The sequence below is a fragment of the Anabrus simplex genome, chromosome 1 (genome assembly GCF_040414725.1).
Source record: "Anabrus simplex isolate iqAnaSimp1 chromosome 1, ASM4041472v1, whole genome shotgun sequence".
Classification (NCBI taxonomy): Eukaryota; Metazoa; Arthropoda; class Insecta; order Orthoptera; family Tettigoniidae; genus Anabrus; species Anabrus simplex.
Genome location: NC_090265.1, coordinates 418537615 through 418558294, shown reverse-complemented (window position 1 = coordinate 418558294; position 20680 = coordinate 418537615). Strand labels below are relative to the sequence as shown.

At 38.2% G+C, this 20680-nt stretch overlaps 1 protein-coding gene across 2 annotated transcripts in view; it reads right to left on the bottom strand.

Annotated features, from left to right (window-relative positions):
• Positions 1-1558: 1558 nt before the first annotated feature.
• The window catches only part of LOC136856885 (uncharacterized), a 518885-nt gene continuing 499763 nt past the window's right edge, over positions 1559-20680 (bottom strand). For both annotated transcript variants that reach the window (XM_067135106.2, XM_067135104.2), the window contains 2 exons: positions 7646-7843; positions 1559-3109 (listed from right to left, as the gene is read on the bottom strand). In XM_067135106.2, coding sequence (XP_066991207.2) covers positions 2705-3109; positions 7646-7843 — 603 coding nt within the window. In that variant the 3' untranslated portion in view covers positions 1559-2704. The remainder of the gene's footprint in view (positions 3110-7645; positions 7844-20680) is intronic.

Below are 20680 nucleotides of genomic sequence, written 5' to 3'. Positions count from 1 at the left end.
AGCGCCAAAACTGACTTTTAAACAATGAGTAAAAGAACACAAAGGGTGGGTTGTACAGTGTCAAGGAAAGAGGAAACTTCTATGAAGAATTATTCTGGTCTCCAAAAACACAAGCAAATCGGAGCGCTACATGACTTTATTCCTCTATGGGCCACAGAAGACAGCGTGCTTGAATGACGATACTCCTATAGAGGAGTGAAGGTGTTAATACCGACAAACAAGAAAAATAAACCAAAATTATTAATGCTTTCTTGAAGGTTTGTTATCATTTTATATCCTTTTGAAGGTTACACTTTATAAAAGTATAATTTTCTACCTCTGAGGAAAAATTCTAGACCGAAAGGATTAAGAGCTATGGAGAAGCTATTCCATTTGGTATGTAAGATGCAGACGATGTACAGATGTGTCACCTCATTTTGAAAATAAGCATATGATAATGAAAATAGTTTTATTAAGGAAGTCTGAAAGGAAGTAGATGAATATTATTACTTCAGTAGTAGAATAACTAATGACGGTGGAAGAAAGCAGGACATAAAATACAAACACAAACAAGAAAGGCCTTTCATAAGAAAGTAAATTTGCTTACTTCCAACACTGACAACCATTAGAAAGATGTTTCTGAAATCTGCTGGAGCATGGCATTGTATGGAAGTGATATATAGACAATTACAGCCATTACAGGGGTAATGAGGGATTTTAAAAAAAAACCTTCTGAAATGTGGTGTTTCAGAAGAATGCTGAAGGTGAGGTAAGCAGCTTGGATCATGAATGAAGAGATATTGTACTGAGATGGTGATAGGAGAATAGTCATATTTGTCAAGAAGAGATACGATAGGCTACATTTTAAGATACTAGGACTTAAGTCAGTTTGAGGGAAGGGTAGACAAAAGTAACATTAGGGATAGATGAAGATGTAATGAACAAATCAGAGCAGATGTAAGATGTAGTACTTACATCAAAATGAAAAGGTTAGCTCAGGATTAGGGTGGCATGGAGTGCTGCATCAAACCAGTCTATAGACTGATGACTCAAACACCACCACCTACAGTTGTTAGATCCACTAAATAAGAAGCAACTGACTTTCACTTCATTATATGGAATTCAGTTTTATTTGAAGAATAAAATGGATCCCTGCTAAAACACACAGCAAGGTGTAAAGGAAGATATATAACAAAATAGATCTGGGATTTTAGAGAAAAGTTTGTTTTCATTGCTAGGTTGTGTACAAAAAATGAGAATGGGTTCCCAATGGAATAACATGGTATACTACAGGCCACGTAAATGTAAGTGGCAGGGTGGAATTTAGTAATACCACGAATAGTTCAAAACTGTTCCACACCTGCAGAGTTTCAATCAAAATATTCAATGACTCTGATAGAAAAAGCAGATGATAAAGCTCAACAAAGAATGGTACAAACTTATCTTTGGAGAATATGTATGGATTCTTTGTTGAATAAAAGGATGAGTCAACAGAAACTGAGGAGCCAGATGTTCCATCCTTTGTTGCAGCTATGAAAGGATCTGGTACCCTTTTAATATAGAGTGTGTCTTTACCAACATCAACATTCTAGCACATCAACTTCTGAAGTAAAAAAAAAAAAAAAGTAAGTATGTTCATGTCTTCAGTTAGTTGCCAAGATGTAAACTATATTTTAGTCTATCTTTTACAGCTGTTTTAACCAAGCGGAAGACATGTGCTGGTGCTGGAGAATTAAAACTTAGATTATTAAAAACAAGCTGTATGTAAAGTGATTTTGTGAAAATATTACTGTATTTATAAAAATTCATGGTTAATAATGTACCAGTAGTCACAAATATTCTCATTTCTACTTACAACCTTTTCTTGCTCAGATGAAATGCAACCCCTCCTCCCACCCACCAGGTCCTACGAGAAATTCCTTTAAGAGGGTTCACATTCTACGAAGGAGTTGAATGTCCTGAGATTTCTTCAGAACTACTTTATACACGTCTGCTGTACTTCATATACTTCTCCTTAGGACCTTTCTTCTTTTTTATACAGCAACATTCTGAACATGATTTACATTTCCAGAGGTGATCTTAAAATTAGTCAAGGAAATATGACAGATCATTAAATAAATGTCAGAATGAATGTGGAGTTGAAATACATAACAGTATTTTTTTAACAAAAGCTTCATTTTTCAATCTCTGATTAATAGTCATTTTTGATCAATGAAAATATTCCAACAGATCACTAATAAACATGAAATGGTTTCCATATCTCTCATCCTCAAAAATGAGGAACTATTCACACTTACTATGCAACTGTAACATAATTACAAATGAACAATAAAAGACATACAACAGCCATACAGATTTCAACTCGCCCTACACATATATGTATATACAGTACATGCATTCAATATGGATAACTTAAGGAAGCTATAAAATGACAGCAGTGATACAGAGTAAGAATGGCTTACTTTACTACATTCATACATATACATATCGGAAGAGGAAAAGGAGCAGTGAGGGATGCACAATGAATTCCATTATAATATTGTTAGGCAAAAAATAAAAAAGCCTCACAATTCTGGTCAAGTCCACTTACTGAGTCTGATGAAACATTTGCATCCCAAAAAAACCCTAACAAAAGATTCGATTTCTTAGGTACGAGATAATGAAACAGAACGACTTCATCATCAATTACACCCTACCTAAAGCGCATGGAACCTGCAAGGATTAATTATCTAAAATTACTTCGAGATTCGTCTGCTCGCATCTTTTTTATAGGCTTGTCTTGTTCTTTAACAATATGCCTGTCGATTCTCTTCGATTTTAGGTAAGACATGGTAGTACACTTCTTATTATCTGTAACAGGTAACGTAATAGATGGTTCGGTGTCCATTGATGCATTTTCACCATTACTTTCACTATCTGAGTAATTCACTAGAGTTCTCCTTTCACAGTTTACTTGCGGACTTAATACATCAGTACTAACATTTTTAACACCATTATTTGTACTTGGTAAAACTGACTCTCCATCCACAGCACCACTATATTCTTCTTCTTCTTCCTCTTCTGTACAAGTAAATACAAGTCCACCTTCCACTGTTTCATGCTGAGACAATTCTTCATTGGCACACCCACTCTGCAACAAGAACAGATGAGATCATAGATAATCAATATTACATTTAAAAATATACATAATCATAGGAATCCACAAGGTTAGCAACCCGAAGTTCTGTAAGGCCCGGTTTCATCAACACATGTTAGTACTTAACATGGTGTTAAATCATTTTAACATATGATTTAAGAAAATTTGCGTTTCAACAACAACTGTTAACATTAACATATGTTAAACTGCATATTAAAGTTAACGTCTGCCATTTCCCACGTTAAATGGCTAACATTAGCATTTAGCAACCTGTTTCAAAATGGCTGCTGTGAATCTCCCTTTAGATGCGGAATTGCTCTATTTAAATCTTTTACACAGTAATCCTGATCGAAGAAGCATTCAGCGACGTAATGACTTTGAAAATTTGATGGATGCAAAATTTCTTCATAGATAAAGGTTATCGAAAATAGTTGTTGCTAACGTTGTTGACGAAATTCGAGTGAGGTTGGAATATCCTACGAAGAGAAACCTCTTTCTCCAATGTTGCAGGTACTGATAATATTACGATTTTATGCTCACATAATGGTCGGAGACAATGTGGAATTTCTAAAGCCACTGTTAGTAGAGTTGTCTGTCGAGTGTGTGCAGCAATAGCATCCATGAGAAGGAGGTATATAACCTTCATTTCAGTAGAAGAGCATCAGCAAATTTTCTGCAACTTCTACGAAATAAGCTGTTTTCCTGGTGTTTGTTCTAGGTGCAATAGATTGCACACATGTAAGAATCCAATCACCTGGAGACAATTGGGCCGAAATATATCGTAATCGGAAGGGTTATTTATCGGTTAATATTCAGGTGATTAGTGAGCCTAACCTCCAAATCAGGGATATCTTGCTAGGTGGTCTGGTTCTGCACACGACAATACAATATTTAATAACTCCCATATCGGAGCACAGTTTGAAGTGGGACAATTAACGAAGTGATTTTGTTAGGTGACAGTGGATACCCGATAAAAAAGTATCTGTTAACCCCATTGAAACCCTCACGGACTTTCTCCCACGCCTCGTCCTTTTCTTTTATCGTCAAGCCATCTGTGCGCTTGCACTCAATAATTTCTATGTATTTACTAACTAATTCAATTAAGAACTCTTTTTCGAAGAAGGAAAAATTAGAACTACAATTCCGTTTCACTTCACGCGCCATATTTTACAGCTGTGCTCAAACAAAAGCACATTGGAGCGCGCTGTATAACAGCATGTTCGTACCACTGCCTCCTTGATTCGCACCAGTTCACAATACTGGGAGAGTTAACATTCGATTAGTTAACATTTCACAAGAAAAGTTTGATGAAACGCAAGAAACACAACAAGATGTTAAATTTTTAACTCCGTATTAACTAACTACTTGTTAGTATATATTTAACATGTGTTGATGAAACCGGGCCTAAGTGATATAAAATATTAAGAAAGCTGTGAAGAAAAGAATGAAAAATTAAAGCACTACAGAGCTAAATTACACCTTTTTATTTCAGAAAAGTATTTTTAAAATTATATTTCTAACACCACATCAATATTCTGGTTACTCCAGAAAGCAGTTTAGTATGACTAGTTGAATGCTTCAGAGAAGACCTACAGCCACTACTAACAGAAAATGGTTATCAGTACAGAGCAGACCAGCTGCAATCATTTAAGTAATGGTTTTACCATATTATAATAATAATAACAATGTTATTTGTTTAACATGTGCTTAAAATTTATTTGAGCACCTTCAAATACCATTGGACTCTGCTGGGATCAAACCTGCTAACTTGAGCTCAGAAGGCCAGCGTTACCATCCAAGTTACTCAGTCCAGCTCACTATATTTTAATTTTGGAAGTACAGTAGAACCTCAATAATTCAAAATCGGTTAATTCAAAATCCCGCCTAATTCGAAGAAGCTCTCGTTCCCGGAAACATGAGATACAGTTCAATTGTTTAATTCGAAAAACGGATAATTCGTAATTCGAAGTACAATGTCGGCCCCATTACCGAAATTCAGACTTTTAATTCGAAACTGCTTTTACATTTTAAAACAATAATATGTTACAGAGTAATTTCAACTCGAAATTTATCCGCTCCGCATCATAATAGAACGCGCGTTCCGGAACGTGGAGGGGTAGCTTTCCGCACTTACACTCACTTTGGTGGGTCTACAGTGCGCTTCATGATTGCTAAGTTGAATGAAATCGGAATTCCTTTGTATTCAACCTTTTAAGGAACGCCGTAATATCACGCGGAAAAACAGAATCCGCGAACACTGGCGATGCCGACAGTTGAAAAAAAAAAACTTGGCTTATATAATAGATTCGTAGGCACCAAAAAATATTGTCATTACCGGTGAAACTGCATTGCTTTATTTTACTGCGAGCCCAAACGGTCATATGGTTTTAAAGGAGAAATTGCCAGCCGAAAAATCGTACAATGGTGAAGGATGGGGGTCATAGTAGTGCGTTGCAATGCACATGGAAGCGAGATACCGTACTTTATCCCCTCGTCATAGGAAAGTTCGATTAGCACAATGTTTTAAGGACGTCGGGCACTTTCCATACCAGTACAAAGCATCTGAAAATGCAAATAGTACAGAAATCCAAAAAATAATGCATTTGCACAGGGGAACCGGCATCATTTATCCTCGTCTTGAATTGTGCTATTTTTTCCTTTCGTTGCGTGAGGTTATGTTTGTCAGTGATTTATTGAAGTGCGTTATTTGAACATTGTAATGCACCTTGTTGGATACATTTTGGAAATAGTTTTTTCCATGACATTTGAAAGATTTTAACTGTGAATCGAGGTGATTGCATGTATTACTGGGTCTTAGAATACTTTGTGACGCGGCAAGTGTTTACATTTCCGAAGTACGAGAGAAGTGCCATGGCGGGAAATCATACAAGGATAGAGTCATAAGAAAGTTCGATTTTAAGGGCATCGGGTACTTTCTGTGTAAATACAAGCAAATACAGTAGAGACAATACACGACACTGAGCGAGATATTGAGGGACAGCTATTGGAGCTCACTCTAGCGGATAGACCTGAACGGTACTGATTCTGTCATAAGAGCACGTGTATTTTTGTGTGAAGTTTTTGGTGTTATTTATGCGTTTTCAGTGAGTTGACATAATTAAATAGTAGCGTGTGTCATTCCTTGATATCTCCTCTCAACATGAGGGGAAAAGTATGTGCTGTGTTTGGCTGCAGTAATTACGAAGTAGAGAAAAATGCGCGCTCGTTCTTCAGGTTCCCTCGTGACAAGAACATGTAAGTAATATTGTGTCTGCATATATATTCTTCCAGTGACAGAGATTTTTATAGTACTTCATAATCTTCTGACCTGCTCGACCCATGTTTTAACGGGCTTAAAATATAATACGCATATTTTATTGTATAGTGCAGCAGTTAACCTTCAATACCGATGTGTTGTTGTAGGTGTGATCTGTGGGTTTTGAAATGTCACAGAAGCGATTTGGATAAAGTGTACAAGAAAGAAGGGACGTTACGTTTGTATAAGAATTATAAGATCTGTTCAGATCATTTCCAGGCCAGCGACTTTAAAAATCCTCGACTATACAGCCAAGGGTATGTTACATTTTTACTCTAATTGTACGTAAATATTCCTCAAAGCATCACTATCGACAACATTTTCAAACTTTTCTTTCTTTTATCCCTCTTCTCAGATTAAAGCCGGGATTTTATAGATTTTCTTTCTGTTAGTAGGCTTCATGTTAAGAGGAAAATTGTCCAGCTATTAAATGTTAATTCATTGCATCATATGTCTAATTTCAGTCTTTGAATGATAACCTTTTAAATAATTCTTCATTCATTTATCCAGAATTGCTTTAGCAACTTCGAAGTTAATATCTCAATACCACTTTCTTTCTAGACGTAATTTATTTATCCATTTCCGTATATACATTTCCACTGATATTTGAATTTAGCGCGATTTGTTCAGGTCAAGTCACTAGGAGCGCCACCGTCGAATTGTCTCCCATTTTAGCAAGGCGAAATCCGTAAGTGTCGTGTATTGTCTCTACTGTATTTGATACAAGGCATCTAAAATGCATACAGCATAGTAATCCAATTAATAAAGCACTTGCACATGGGAGCCAGCATTGATTTCTCCTAGCCTTTAAATCGTGCTTTTTTTTTTTTTTTTTTTTTTTCTTTCGTTGCTTGAGGTTATGTTTACCAGCGAGATATCCGAGTGCATTATTTGAATACTGTAAATGCACCTTCTTGGATACATTTTGGAAATAGCTCTTTTTTTATGGCATTTGAAAGTTATAAACTGTGAATCAATCAAGGTTAACTGCATGCAGTAACAGGCCTTAGAATATTTTGTAACGCGGCGATGGTTGGTACTTCTGAATTGCGAATTGGCGGTTAATTCGAAATCACGTAATTCGAAGTCCGATTTTTGAGTCCCAATGACTTCGAATTAACGAGGTTTTACTGTAATTGTTATATGATTACTAAATTTGGTTACTCAATACAAGTTCAAAAATGAGATATAAATAAAAGCAGCCAATTCCTTACCGAGTCAGCTGAAGATACTTCTGGCTGAGAGTTAGAAAATGTCAATTTTGGCAAATTCAGATTTTCTACATCCACATTGTTCTTTTCCATCAAGTCTAACAATAGTTTCTGTATTTCTTCTCTCTTATGATTGACAACATCTTCTGAGAACCAGTTGGCTAAAATTTTCATGGGCAGATGATAATCCTTAATGGGATCCTATAAAAGAGAAATCCATGATTTATATATATTGAGATCAATATCATCATTGTTACAGGGCATAAACCTTATTACCTTGGGTATATATGGGAAAAAATACAGTACTATGAAAAATCAAATGAACTAAAACTTCTAATACAGAAAGAAAAAACAGTTAAAGATCACCACATCTTTAAGAACACAGGCTACTAATTTCCTTTGTCTCAGATTAAACCCAGAACAAGGTTTTATAAGCTATGACTACAATCCTGGAAGTAGTGTTTAAAAAATTACAGAAACGTGGACAGGAGTTGCTTGAGGCTAAATGGAAGGTAAATATGTATTTGTAAGTCATGGAATGGATAATTGGAATATGGTACTATTTTTGCCAGTGAATTTTTTTTTTTTTTACAAGTGGTTTTACATCACACCAACACAGGTACGTCCTATGGCGATGATTGAATACGAAAGGGCTAGGAGTGGGAAGGATGTGGCCATGGCCTTTATTAAGGTACAGCCCTAGCATTTGCCTGGTGTGAAAATGGGAAACTGCCAACAGTGGGGTTCAAACCTCCTATCTTCAGAATTCAAGCTCACAGCTGTGTGCCCTTAACCGCATGACCAACTTGCTCGGTGCTAGTGGATTTAATGTCACACTACCTCAGATGGGTCTCCAGGGATTGGTGGAATAACACAGGGCTAGGACTGAGAAGAAAGTGGCTGTATTTTATGAATTTTTATTTTTCACTATCATACCATTTCTCTTCTTTTCATGTAATTTCCAGTGAATCATGCACTTTTTCCTTCTTTCATGCAACTTTCTGTTTCCTTCCATTTTCACATAATACTTTGTGTATTATATTTTTTGCTATTCACATATTTTTTGCTGCCGCTTCAGTACTGTAAGCAGATACTACTAAGATATGTACTAATGTAATGTACTTGTTAATAATATCATCATCATCATCAAAAAAAAAAAACATGCAACTGGGATATTTCATTCTGCAGCCTGTATTTGATTTTCACCCAACTTTATTACTGCCAGGTCTCAGCTGCATATCATTGCTGAGGGAGCAATACTGCATACCTGACAATATCTGACAATTGGACTCTGCTGGGATCAAACCTGCTAACTTGAGCTACTACTAAGATATGTACTCATGTAATGTACTTTGCAAATACCATTGGACTCTGCTGGGATCAAACCTGCTAACTTGAGCTCAGAAGGCCAGCATTACCATCTGTTACTCAGATACACTGTACTAAGCTGATAAGTACAGGAAAATTAACCTTACCACACTGTATGAATGTATGTTTGCACGGCGCATTTAGGCACTCATACAGAATAATGTATTTAAGGTTCAGTTTCCTTTACACATTAGCACAGGAAAATGTACACAATGAAAATTGCTCTGATGGACTGCAAATCCGTATGTGACTGGGAGGTGAGACAAGTCTTAAGGAAAACAATGGATAGGAAGCGCATTATCAGATACGCGGTACTGCTCCCGCAGCAATGATATGTCATAAGCTGAGGACATTTAGGCATCAAATATCCTATTTTAGACAGCCTAAACAGACACGAAGAAAAAAGAGCAAAGCACAGTCATCCCCACCGAGTATCTGAGTATACAGGGGCATGAAGGCCCTAGAAGGGTTGCAAAGTAAAAGCTTCCAATACTGTAAACTCAGTGCTTGATAGGGTACAGTGGTTAGCTCTACGTCCAGCCGCCACTAAAAAATAAGCACTACCAAAATTTGTATAAACTCATAAAAATGTAATGCTTTTTAAAACTTAAAGGATATTAAATATAATTTTACTGTATTTGGAAGTGCCAGTTTGTTATTGATCTCAGTTCTCCCAAAACTCTTACTCTACAGTTACATTTCAGTTGACTACTGTGTATTCTTAAAGTTTTTTTTTTTTTTTTTTGTAACTTTACGGCTTGTCCCAGTCAAGATAGTTCTAAACTGAAAGAACGTCCCTCCAACCATACTGGATGTGTTCGGGCAATTCTTAAACAACGACATTTCCACAGCGACAGCTCTAAAGTCATGGCCGAAAATGTTTGATAGAAGATGTAGTTGTTTGTTTTACATCTTCTCAACTAGGATAGAAAATCCCCACTATATCATAACAGAAAAGGGAGATTAAAGGAGATGCAGGTTAGAATGAAACAGAGTTATGAATGAATGGTTGTATGTAGCAGAACACAAAGCTTACCACATCGCCAGCTGTCTCTTCCACAATCATAAGTGGTCTAGGATATACCGAAGCAAGAAAAAAAAATAAATAAAAAAAAATAAATAAATAAGAAATGATAATCTTTCAAATACACATTTATTGCAAAAGAGGCATTTATAGGCAATAACAACCCCTTTTTATTCCTTAATATTTGAAATTAAACCGATTTTAACTTTACTCTGTATGTTCAATATTTACAGGACCAAACAGGCATTTGAGGAAATATCCTCCGCATTGTCATAGAGACAGGTAATAAGGCTTGTACATCTTCTCTTATCGCCTTAAATGGTAGATATTTGTTCCATAGCAATTGAGTTCTCTGTGATATAACACACTCCCTGGCTGAAATCTTCTGCCAATTTTCGTATCCAATCCTGATATCTCCATTCATTTGCTTTCAAAATACAATGAAACCTCGTTAGTGCATTCCTCATTAACACTTTTCTAGCTTAGCACATCGTAAATTCAAAGTCCTGATTCTCATTGTATTAAATCTATATAAAAATATCTCACTTATCGCATCATGAATTTTCGCTATTACCGCTCAGTACAATGACATTTTCCCTAGCCCTGAAAATGTTATTTGTCATCCCTTGTGAAACAAACGTGATTTCCAACTCAGGTAAGATCTGTTGCCATTGCATGATTACGGAAAAGGGCCTTACATTCCTGAATTTTACAGGATAAGTTGCACGTTTAGGAGCAAGCTGTTAGCCTCAGGAATGTTCAGTTTGCTTGCCGGTTAGTCTATTTGTGCTTGTATTTCGCATTTCATTCAGAAGTAAGAAATTTATTTTGTGCTGAGTGGTACAGTGAAGTTTTGTCATGTGATATGGTAGCCTAGTTATTGATACAGAAAAAGTCATGAAAATCCGTGCTAATGAAGATAAAATTAAAATCTTTTGGAAAGTGGACTGGCATCCACATCTTTAAGCGTGCAGAGGTCGCGAATGTTGAACTTGCACCTTCAAGTTTCGACTTGGTCAAAGTTTTCCAAAATGGTTGTCAAAGTCATTCCCCAATTCATCCCGGTCGGACATGGTAGAGTGTAACCTCCAATTCATTGTCTAAGAGTGTGACCAGAAAATAATGTTTAATAACCCACTGCTCCGAAATAAAAGGCTTCTACTAACATTTGTTTTAGAAAGAGTGTGATCTGCAATAATACTTCAATATTTTTATTGGCCCCTGTACATATGTTTTTATATTTGTTGTTTGGTGTTTTTCACATCTTTCAGTGCACTTGTTATTTTATAAGCCCCTGCAGAAAAGGTTTTTCATATTCGTTCTCTCGTGTTTTTCACACCTTTTAATACTTTCCTCTCATCTTTAGACATGGTAGATATAGTTTTCATTGTATCTACAGATACACAACGTAAAATGCCCTCATGTCAGAAAAAAATCGCATCCAGTGTTTCCTTATCCCTGTTGGATAGTTTTTATTCCTCACACCTTCATATCCAATTTTTACTGCTACTTTTCCTTCTCTCTCTCTCTCTCTCTCTCTTTGTTGTTATTACCACTATCTTGCTTTCCTCCAAATTGATTTCTTCTCCCCATCTTCCCATTTATTACATCAAAATATTCTTGAACTAGACCTCTCATTCTCTTCCCAAATCACAATGTCATCAGTAGAAGGTATTGTGTTAATTCATTCCTATAACTAAATATGCTGCTTTTGCTGCCCTCATAAATTATCTATCACAATTATAAACAGTCTCAGTCCGGTTTTATTTCCAAACCATTCTTCTGCTTGGTAACAAGGTACGAAGACTGACCTAATTCTTCAATAACAGAATAGTAGAGAGGGTAATATTCAAAACACATTTATACATACATGCATTATCATTATAGACTGTTATGCCTTTCAGAGTTCAGTCTGCAAGCCTCTGTGAATGTACTACACATCGCCACAATCCTCGATTTGCAACTAGTGCTATGGCCTCATTTAGTTCTATAAATCTTATCTTTAAATCGTTAGAAACTGAGTCTAACCATCGTCGTCTTGGTCTACCTCTACTTCTCTTATCCTCCATAACAGAGTCCATTATTCTCCTCAGTAACTATCTTCCTCCATTCGCCGCACATGACCCCACCACCAAAGCTGGTTTATGCGTACAGCTTCATCCATCGAGTTCATTCCTAAATTAAACTTTATCTACTCATTCCAAATACCCTCCTGCCATTGTTCCCACCTGTTTGTACCACCAATCATTCTCGCTACTTTCATGTCTATTACTTCTAACTTATGATTAAAATATCCCGAGTCCACCAAGCTTTCGCTACCGTAAAGCAAAGTTGGTCTGAAAACAGACCGATGTAAAGGTAGTTTCCTCTGGGAGCCAACTTGCTTCTTACAGAATACTGTTGATCGCAACTGCGAGTTCACAGCATTAGCTTTACTACACCTTGATTCAATCTCACTAAATTACCATCCTGGGAGAACACACAACCTAAATAGTTGAAATTATCCACCTGTTCTAGTTTTGTATCACCAATCTGACATTCAATTCTGTTGAATTTCTTACCCACTGACATCAATTTAGTCTTCAAAAGGCTAATTTTCATACCATACTCATTGCACCTATTTTCAAGTTCCTAGATTTTAGACTGCAGGCTTTCGGCACAATCTGCCATTAAGACCAAGTCGTCTGCATTTACTCAAGAGAAATTGATTTTGAGAAGCACAATTAGGCATCTTTCATTTTTCAGAACCTAACAAAACAAAATCAAGACATATAAAATAATAAAACTCAAGAAATTTAAGTTACAAATAAGTGAGGAAATAATAATAATGGTGTAATAAAAAATGATTCAAAAATGCCCTGAAGAATCATTTTGATCACATAGTAAACAGGACGGTGATAGCAGAAAAAGAAAGCAGAATCAGCTGATGAAATCTACAAAAACAAGTCCTATTACTTGGATGATTGTTAAAGACATTCGACAATGGTTAAAAGACTGAAGGAATCAACACAAATCCAATTAAGGTCTACAGGGTCTACAGTGGCTACATAGAGCTCAGTGCAGAGTAGAACAACAGAATACCGGTAGACTGGAACAAGGTTGATATAATACACAGTTCAAAAAAAAAAAAAGGGGGGAACATGTTTTTGAACGTATGCCATGCTCCACAAAACAATACCTCACACCCAGGTATATTACCAACTAAACCTTTATTCTTTATCGTAGAAGTATACAAAAGAACATCATGGATTCGCGTTCATTTTCAGAACACAAACAGAAATGTCCAAATAGGGGCGAACACAAAGTGATAACAGTCCTTCAGGGTGGATTTTTATCACAGTTTGAGAGCTTCAGTATGGTGGATGTACTCTACGAGCATTTATCACAGCTTGGCACCTACGTGGCATGCTCCGTATAAGTCGACGAAGGTCACGTTGCGGTATTAGGTCCCATTCTTCAATGAGAGCCTGTTCGACGTCTTTGAGAGTCTGTGGTGGAACAGGACGCTCACGAACACTTCTGTCAAGCCTACCCCACACGTGCTTGATGGGATTGAGGTTGGTACTCACTGCTGGCCATTCCATCTCTAGAATGTCTAGTTCTTGCAAGACAGCTCTGGTAATGAGCCCTGGCATTGTCGTGCATGAGTACAAATTTAGGGCCAACACCGTATTCAGCAACCAACTATGCTGTAGCAGTATCTGCTCGATGTACCCCCCAGCGGTAAGATTACCACGGACGACGACAATATCAGTACGGCCATCAATAATGATGCCACCCCACACCATCACAGAACCTTGTCCAAATCGGTTGCCTTCCCGGACAACATTTGGCATGTACTGCTTACCACGGAGTCTTCATACACATTGACGTCCATCACGCTGAGTCTTGGGAAATCTGGACTCATCTGTGAACAACACAGGTCTCCATTGGTGAAGTTTCCAGTTAATGTGGGTATGGGCAAACAGAAGGTGAGCTGCACGATGTTGCTGTGTTAGACAGGAAGTCTGGGTCGTAAGTACACTTCTCTTAACCTGTTCCTTACTATCTGGTAAGACACCGTGACTTCAGTGACCCTTCTGAGGTCTTGTTGCAGTTCTCTGGCAGTTGCTGAACAAAGCCGCAACACACAGATGGTCAGATATCAGTCATCCTGTGGGGTTGTCATGCACCCACGACCTTGTCCAACCCTCCTTGTGAACTGGCCTCATTTTAGCGATTTTACAAGCGTTGAATAACTGACGGAGAGACATTGAGATCCATAGCAACATGAGAAGTCCATCCTTCTTGGATCAAAGTGATGGCCCTTGCGACTTGAACCTTGTTAAGATGTCTCATGGGATGTGCTGGTTTACGTACAACGTGCTCAAATGACCACAGAAGTCCGTGTTCCTCACGACGACACACGGACGCGCCGCTATTCACTTGTTTTGAGGGGTCACCTGACAGTTTAATGCATGGCTACGCCTACAGGTGGAGTGTAACTTCGATTTGACATACCCTGAGTAGCTAAGGTCTCAAGGTATACTGTACGATCAATGGAACCCCATCTACCAAATTAACGTTCACATACCAGGCATTACAAAACATGTTCCCCTAATTTTTTGAACTGTGTACTTCTGCCCAATACAGGAAATCACTGAAAATTTTTTGGGTTCCCATCACAGGTGCTTACAATTTCAACATTTTCACAGTGTAGACACTACACTATTAATGTTCTTAGGATCACAGATATCAGAATAGTAATGTCTTCAGACCTAACAAATCAACAAAAATCAACCCAGCTCATCTGTTTTTGATAGATTTTGAAGGGAAGGAATTTCCTGCTTTTATGTTCCTTCAATACTTGTACAGTATGTGCCTTGCTTATAAAATAGACCACATTAACTGATGACGAGCTTTACCGTCACATGCAAAAATAATTGTCAACAATACATAATTATCCAAGCAAAAAGAAACTAGCTTGGAAACTACCAACTTCATGTAATGAATAAAATCTACAAAAATTACAATCTCTTCATAACATTTAGCTCCCTCTTGAAAGGAGTTCTGTCGACCAACCATTATCTTCTTGGGATGTACGAAGTGGAAATCTTCTAGTCGTCAAATGCCAACCACCTCACCCGCACGTGGTGCACTCTGCTTTAAACTGACGAGGTTCTGGGCACCCTATTGCCCTTGATGTGGGAAACTACCTCTAAAGGCAGATGAACCAATAATGGTCAATGGCACAGAAGACAACGTCAAAGGAAGACCAGGAGCATGAGCAACTAACGTAGCTCCGACGGTTGGGAATGCGGATGAAGGCTGCAGCAATTCAGGACCTGCAGTTGTCGTAGTTGCTATGCCAGTGGGTAAAGGCTCTTTAACTGTCAAGGATCGTGTGAATGTTGGGGTGCAACAACATTCCCACAATAATAAATGTCACGCCATAAGACCTATCTGTGTCGGTGCGACGTAAAGCAAAATAGCAAAAAAATAATAGATGTCACACACAGTAATCTTCCAAAGAATTGTACACTCTCTTCATGCACGACTGCATAGGCATCATCCGAAGAATTGTACCATCTCTCCACGCACGACTGCAAGCCCTGTAGCGATCGAGGAGTTGTGACAGGAGCAGTATTCTGTTATCTGGGAGCTCCTAGCAACAAGCTGCCATGTAGGCAGCAAATGTGTGACCTTTGCTTTGCTTGGGGATGGGCTGTAGAGCAATTCATATGCTGCATTCGTGACTAAACAGGCCTATTTAGGATCCACTCTGCTTATCCTGAATGGAGAAGGGGCTAAAAAAAGGTGCCCTAAATATAGTCTAATTCCACCCATCTTGATAGCTGCATCCAGGGGGTACACCACATGCGGTCAAACCACAATAAGAATGAATTTTGCTACTTGGAACATACATACTCTTGACGGACAGTGACACAGTCCACTGTTGTTAAGGATTGCACCATTCATATCATCGTGGAGTAATCAAAGAATCTGTATGAACTTTGGAGGGCAACCAATTATGGATAGGATCCTTCAAAGAGTTTCTCGACTGACTGAATCAAAGGTCTTAACGATATCAGCGAATGCCATATATAGAGACTGGCCTTGTTCTCTTGATTTTTCCTACAATTGCCTGGCACAGAAGATATATCAGTTGTGCCTCGATTTGGCACAAAGCCACAATGAGTTTCAGGCAACATTGTTTCGGCCAGTGATTTGAGGCGGTTGGTCAGTATTCTGGTGAGAATTTCGGCAGCAGCAAAAAGAAACGATATCCTTTGATAGTTGCCACATTGCGCCCTATCACCCTTTTTTAAATATGGTTACTATCAGGCCATCCCTTAGATCACCTGGTATGGTTCCCGTTCGCCATATCTTGTGTATGTGATGAACTAGTGATGTATTCCCTTTCTCGAAGAGCTCAGCAGGAATTCCATCCCTGCTTGGTGCCTTATTATTCTTGAGTTGACTGATGGCAATTTTCACTTCTAATGCACTGGGAGCTTCATCGAGGTGGTCTTGTATAGGGCTCTCAGGAATTTGGGTAAAGATGTTGTCAGCAATTTGTGTCTCTCTGTTCGGTGGTTCTTCAAAATGTTCTTTCCAGCAGAAATTGATGGAATGTGTGTCTCAAAGAAATTCAGTATCATCTTTCGATTTTATGGGATTTACTCCATGGTGAGATTTAAGATAGCAGCGGGTGTAAAACAGGTCTGTGTGATTGCCCCCACTCTGTTTTCTATATATATTGGTGTCATACTTCATTTGCTCAAAGACAAAATACCAAAGGAGGTAGAAATTGTATATAGGACAGATGGAGGACTATTCAATCTTAGCAGACTGTGAGCAAACACTAAGGTATCTCCTACTTCTATTCTTGAACTCCAGTATGCAGACGAAAATGTTATATTGGCAAACTCTGAAGATGATCTTCAGCATACCCTGGATGCATTTAACAAGGCATACAGGAGCACTGGTCTAGACATAAACACTAGTAAATCGCAAGTTTTATATCAACCTGCACTAACCTGTAACACTGCTGCCCCTCCTATCATGATTAATGGAACTAGCTTAAAAAATATTGAACACTTTCCTCAACTGCCAGTCACCTTTCAGCAAATCCAAACATTGACGCTGAAATTCAATATAGTCTCAAATGTGCCAGCGCAGCAACCATGGCTCAGTGTCAGTCCATCCCAAAATGACTGTACTGTCACTCAATAATCTCATCTGATCAATTTTTCTTTCAAAGCAGTCACCATTGTTTGGGTGAGCTGTGGGAGAAGAAGGGCTGCCTCCAATTTGAGTCTTGGCAAGGAAATGGTTTTTAAAGGAGCTACTCCCGTCTTTGCACAAAGTAAATTGGAAACATATAGAGAACACTTTGTGTTTGACGAACAGCATAAATCCAGGCTCCAAAAACCTTCTCTGAAGCATCGCTAAATCCAAACAAATCAAAAGAGCCAGAGTGATTTCCAGGATATACATTTCTCACGATTCTAATGTTGTTCAGTCTTTCTAACTCGTTCCAAATCTAAAGGTGCTCTGGGAACAATGGCTGATCCCAATCCAATCCATCTACCCATAAATGTTGTATGAACAACTGCCCTTTGATTAGCACTGAACCCACAAGTCATAGTGGATCAAATATCTGTGCGATATTGGAGGCGACTTCTCTTCTGGATCTAGGTGTCAACTTTACCAGCTTAACTTGAAACTAAAAGCAATCTCGTGCCAGTCCCAAAGGAGTCCAAGAGTCCTACTAACTTCACCTTTGTCTTCTTCTGCTTTAAGTCGCACTGACACAGATTGGTCTTATGGCGACGGTGGGATAGGAAAGGGCTAGAAGTGGGAAGAAAGCGGCCATGGCCTTAATTATGGCATAGCCCCAGCATTTGCCTGGTGTGAAAATGGGAAACCATGGAAAACCATCTTCAGGGCTGCCAATAAAGTCCCTTTGTTGTTTTTACTCTCCAAATCCTGGAAGATCCGTTTACTGGTAGACCTCTCTTTCCTCAAATGCATTCCACCGATCGTGAGTTTGTATTTGCTGCCATAGCCGGAACACATCTTCTAGAATGTCTCCTCTACTTAAGCAGTCATCAATAGAAATCACTGTGAATAGCCTTAGCTGCTGCCAGAAATTTTTCTTCATGAAGAGTAGCCAATTCATTTAGACATCTCATGGCATGGTGAGGTGGTGATGCTGTTCCGTATGTTAATGTGTTCAACTGATAAATCCCCATAGGGATCGAAGGTTCCTCTTTCCACAAAACCTACTGTAATGCTCAATCTTCAGGGTGTATGAGGATTTGCCAAAACATATTTTCCACGTATGACGTCATGGCGTACTTATGGCTGCGAAATCTAAGGGAAAAAGATCTCACTGTAAATTAGGTCTTGTCATTAGCTTGTCACTGAGTGATGTCCCAAGTGATGTCTTCGCCAAGGCAAACACCACTCTGACCCTTGTAGTGTCACTATCTGGACATACCACTGGCCCATGGGGTATGAAGTATGGAATTTGGTAAATCTTGATTTTGGTTTGTTTCAATCAAGCTCATATGCCCCAGTAATTTGGTATTCATCAATGAAATGTGTCTGCCTAATATCTGGACTAATGATTCTAGTCTGTTTAGTGAGTTTTCTTGATTCTCGAAGGATGATATCTGGCTCGATATGAAGCCTTACAATGAATCTACCTGTTGTATCTCTTGAAACAGTGTCTGTGAACTGTTTTTCACATATTCTTTCTTCTGATGTGTAATGCTGAATTTCTGGAATTGCCTTTTGTTTCCAGAATTTTTCCATCTGATCTGGTAATTGCTGATTGCTAATTTTCATGCATGCAATTGCTGATCCTGGTTTATTCTCAAAAACTTCACCACCTGTAATCCAGCCTAATCGGGTGTTTTGCAGAGCTGGTTGTCCTTCAGCTTTCCTTTTGGGTGGACCTATGTCTATTTTCCTATAAAGTCCAGCATCAATCAATATGCCTATGTCTCCAAGCTTGTTGAACATGAAGTTTGCCAAGCGAAATGTCCTTTGGAACAATAACCTTGTCTTTCTTGATCTCTAACTGTGTCAATCATCCTGCTATAGTTGGCAAAACCAGAAATTATGCTTCCACCTCAAATCTGTCATTCCTTAAAGCAAGATGTACTCTGGTAATTCTTTTTGTTTCCACTTTGGAGCAATCTACTTCAATGATTTGTGTGCTTCTGTGTTTGGTAAACCAAACTTCTTATAGAGACCTCCTTTTATTAGGTTTGACTAAGATCCCAGATCTAATAAAGATCGACATGTTGTTGTTCATCCATGATCATCTTTCATGTCAATTAAAGCCGGTGACAAAAGTATCTGCGACATTATTTCTTTCGCTAAGCTCAGATTGAGAGAAGCAGGTGAATGCTGAGATTTGACACAAAGGTTTATGGGCATTGGGTTTTGTTCAACATTTGTTACCATCTTCCTCTACATGCAAAAGTGTGTTGTGTAAAAGTCCACATTTCATGCATTTCGATGTTCTACAAATTTTGCAATATGTCCAGCTCCATGGCTAAATGGTTAGCATACTGGGCTTTGGTCACAGGGGTCCTGGGTTCGATTCCTGGCAGGGTCGGGAATTTTAACCATAATTGGTTAATTCTGCTGGCATGGAGGTTGAGTGTATGTGTCGTCTTCATCATCATTACATCCTCATAATAACGCACAGGTCGCCTACGGGCGTCAAATCAAAAGACCTGCATCTGGCAAGCTAAACTTGTCCTCGGGCTCTCCCGGCACTAAAAGCCATACGCCATATTGTTTAATTTCATTTTGCAATATGCACTGGCTTCAAACAGGTATGACACTGTCCTTTTTTCTCGGAGCAGTTTCCTTCCGTCCTCAACTGATCGCTTAAGTGATTCTTCACAGTTAAAAATGGGATGACTTCCACCACACAGGTAACAGCTTGCCTGAGTGATCATCAAAACCACTTTCTTGCTATGCTGTTTGTCCTTTGGATTTGCCTTAGTGATCAATGTCTTGTTTTTGTTGTGATGTAACAGCATATATGATTGGGAACGTTCGGTTAAAAATTTCAAGAAATCGTCCAACGTTGACATCTTCTTTGGAGTGTTGCCTTTCACCCTTTCCTGCCAGTCTCTTTGATAAATGAAATCCAACTGCTTTTTTGCTAGATGAATAACCAGTGCATCACAATACTGTACTAGTTGCTTCAATGCTTGTAATTAAGCCGTGCGAGTTTGAATATGAAAATGTAATTGCCTGAGTGATTCAGATTTTTTTTTCTGTTTAAAAACTGCACGAAACTTGAAAAGTTCATTTAGATGGGTGTTGATTATCATCATTCGATCATCATATGCATCTATAAGCAAGTTCCAGGCACTTGTTACTTTGCGTGCCTCGCCCTGCAGAAGACTGATCAGATATTGATATTTTTTAATATTTGTTAGTTGAGTATCATTATGATACTGGCGATACTCAAAACTGTTTTCAAAAAGCAACCATTTTATAAATTCGCAATTGAATTCTGGTAATTTAATTTCTGGTAATTTATATATTCTTCTGTAATGATTTTGTGGAATTTCCTGTTGATAAATGGTGTTTATGGTCATGTTCATTTGAGCTAGCAAATTATTCTGAACATC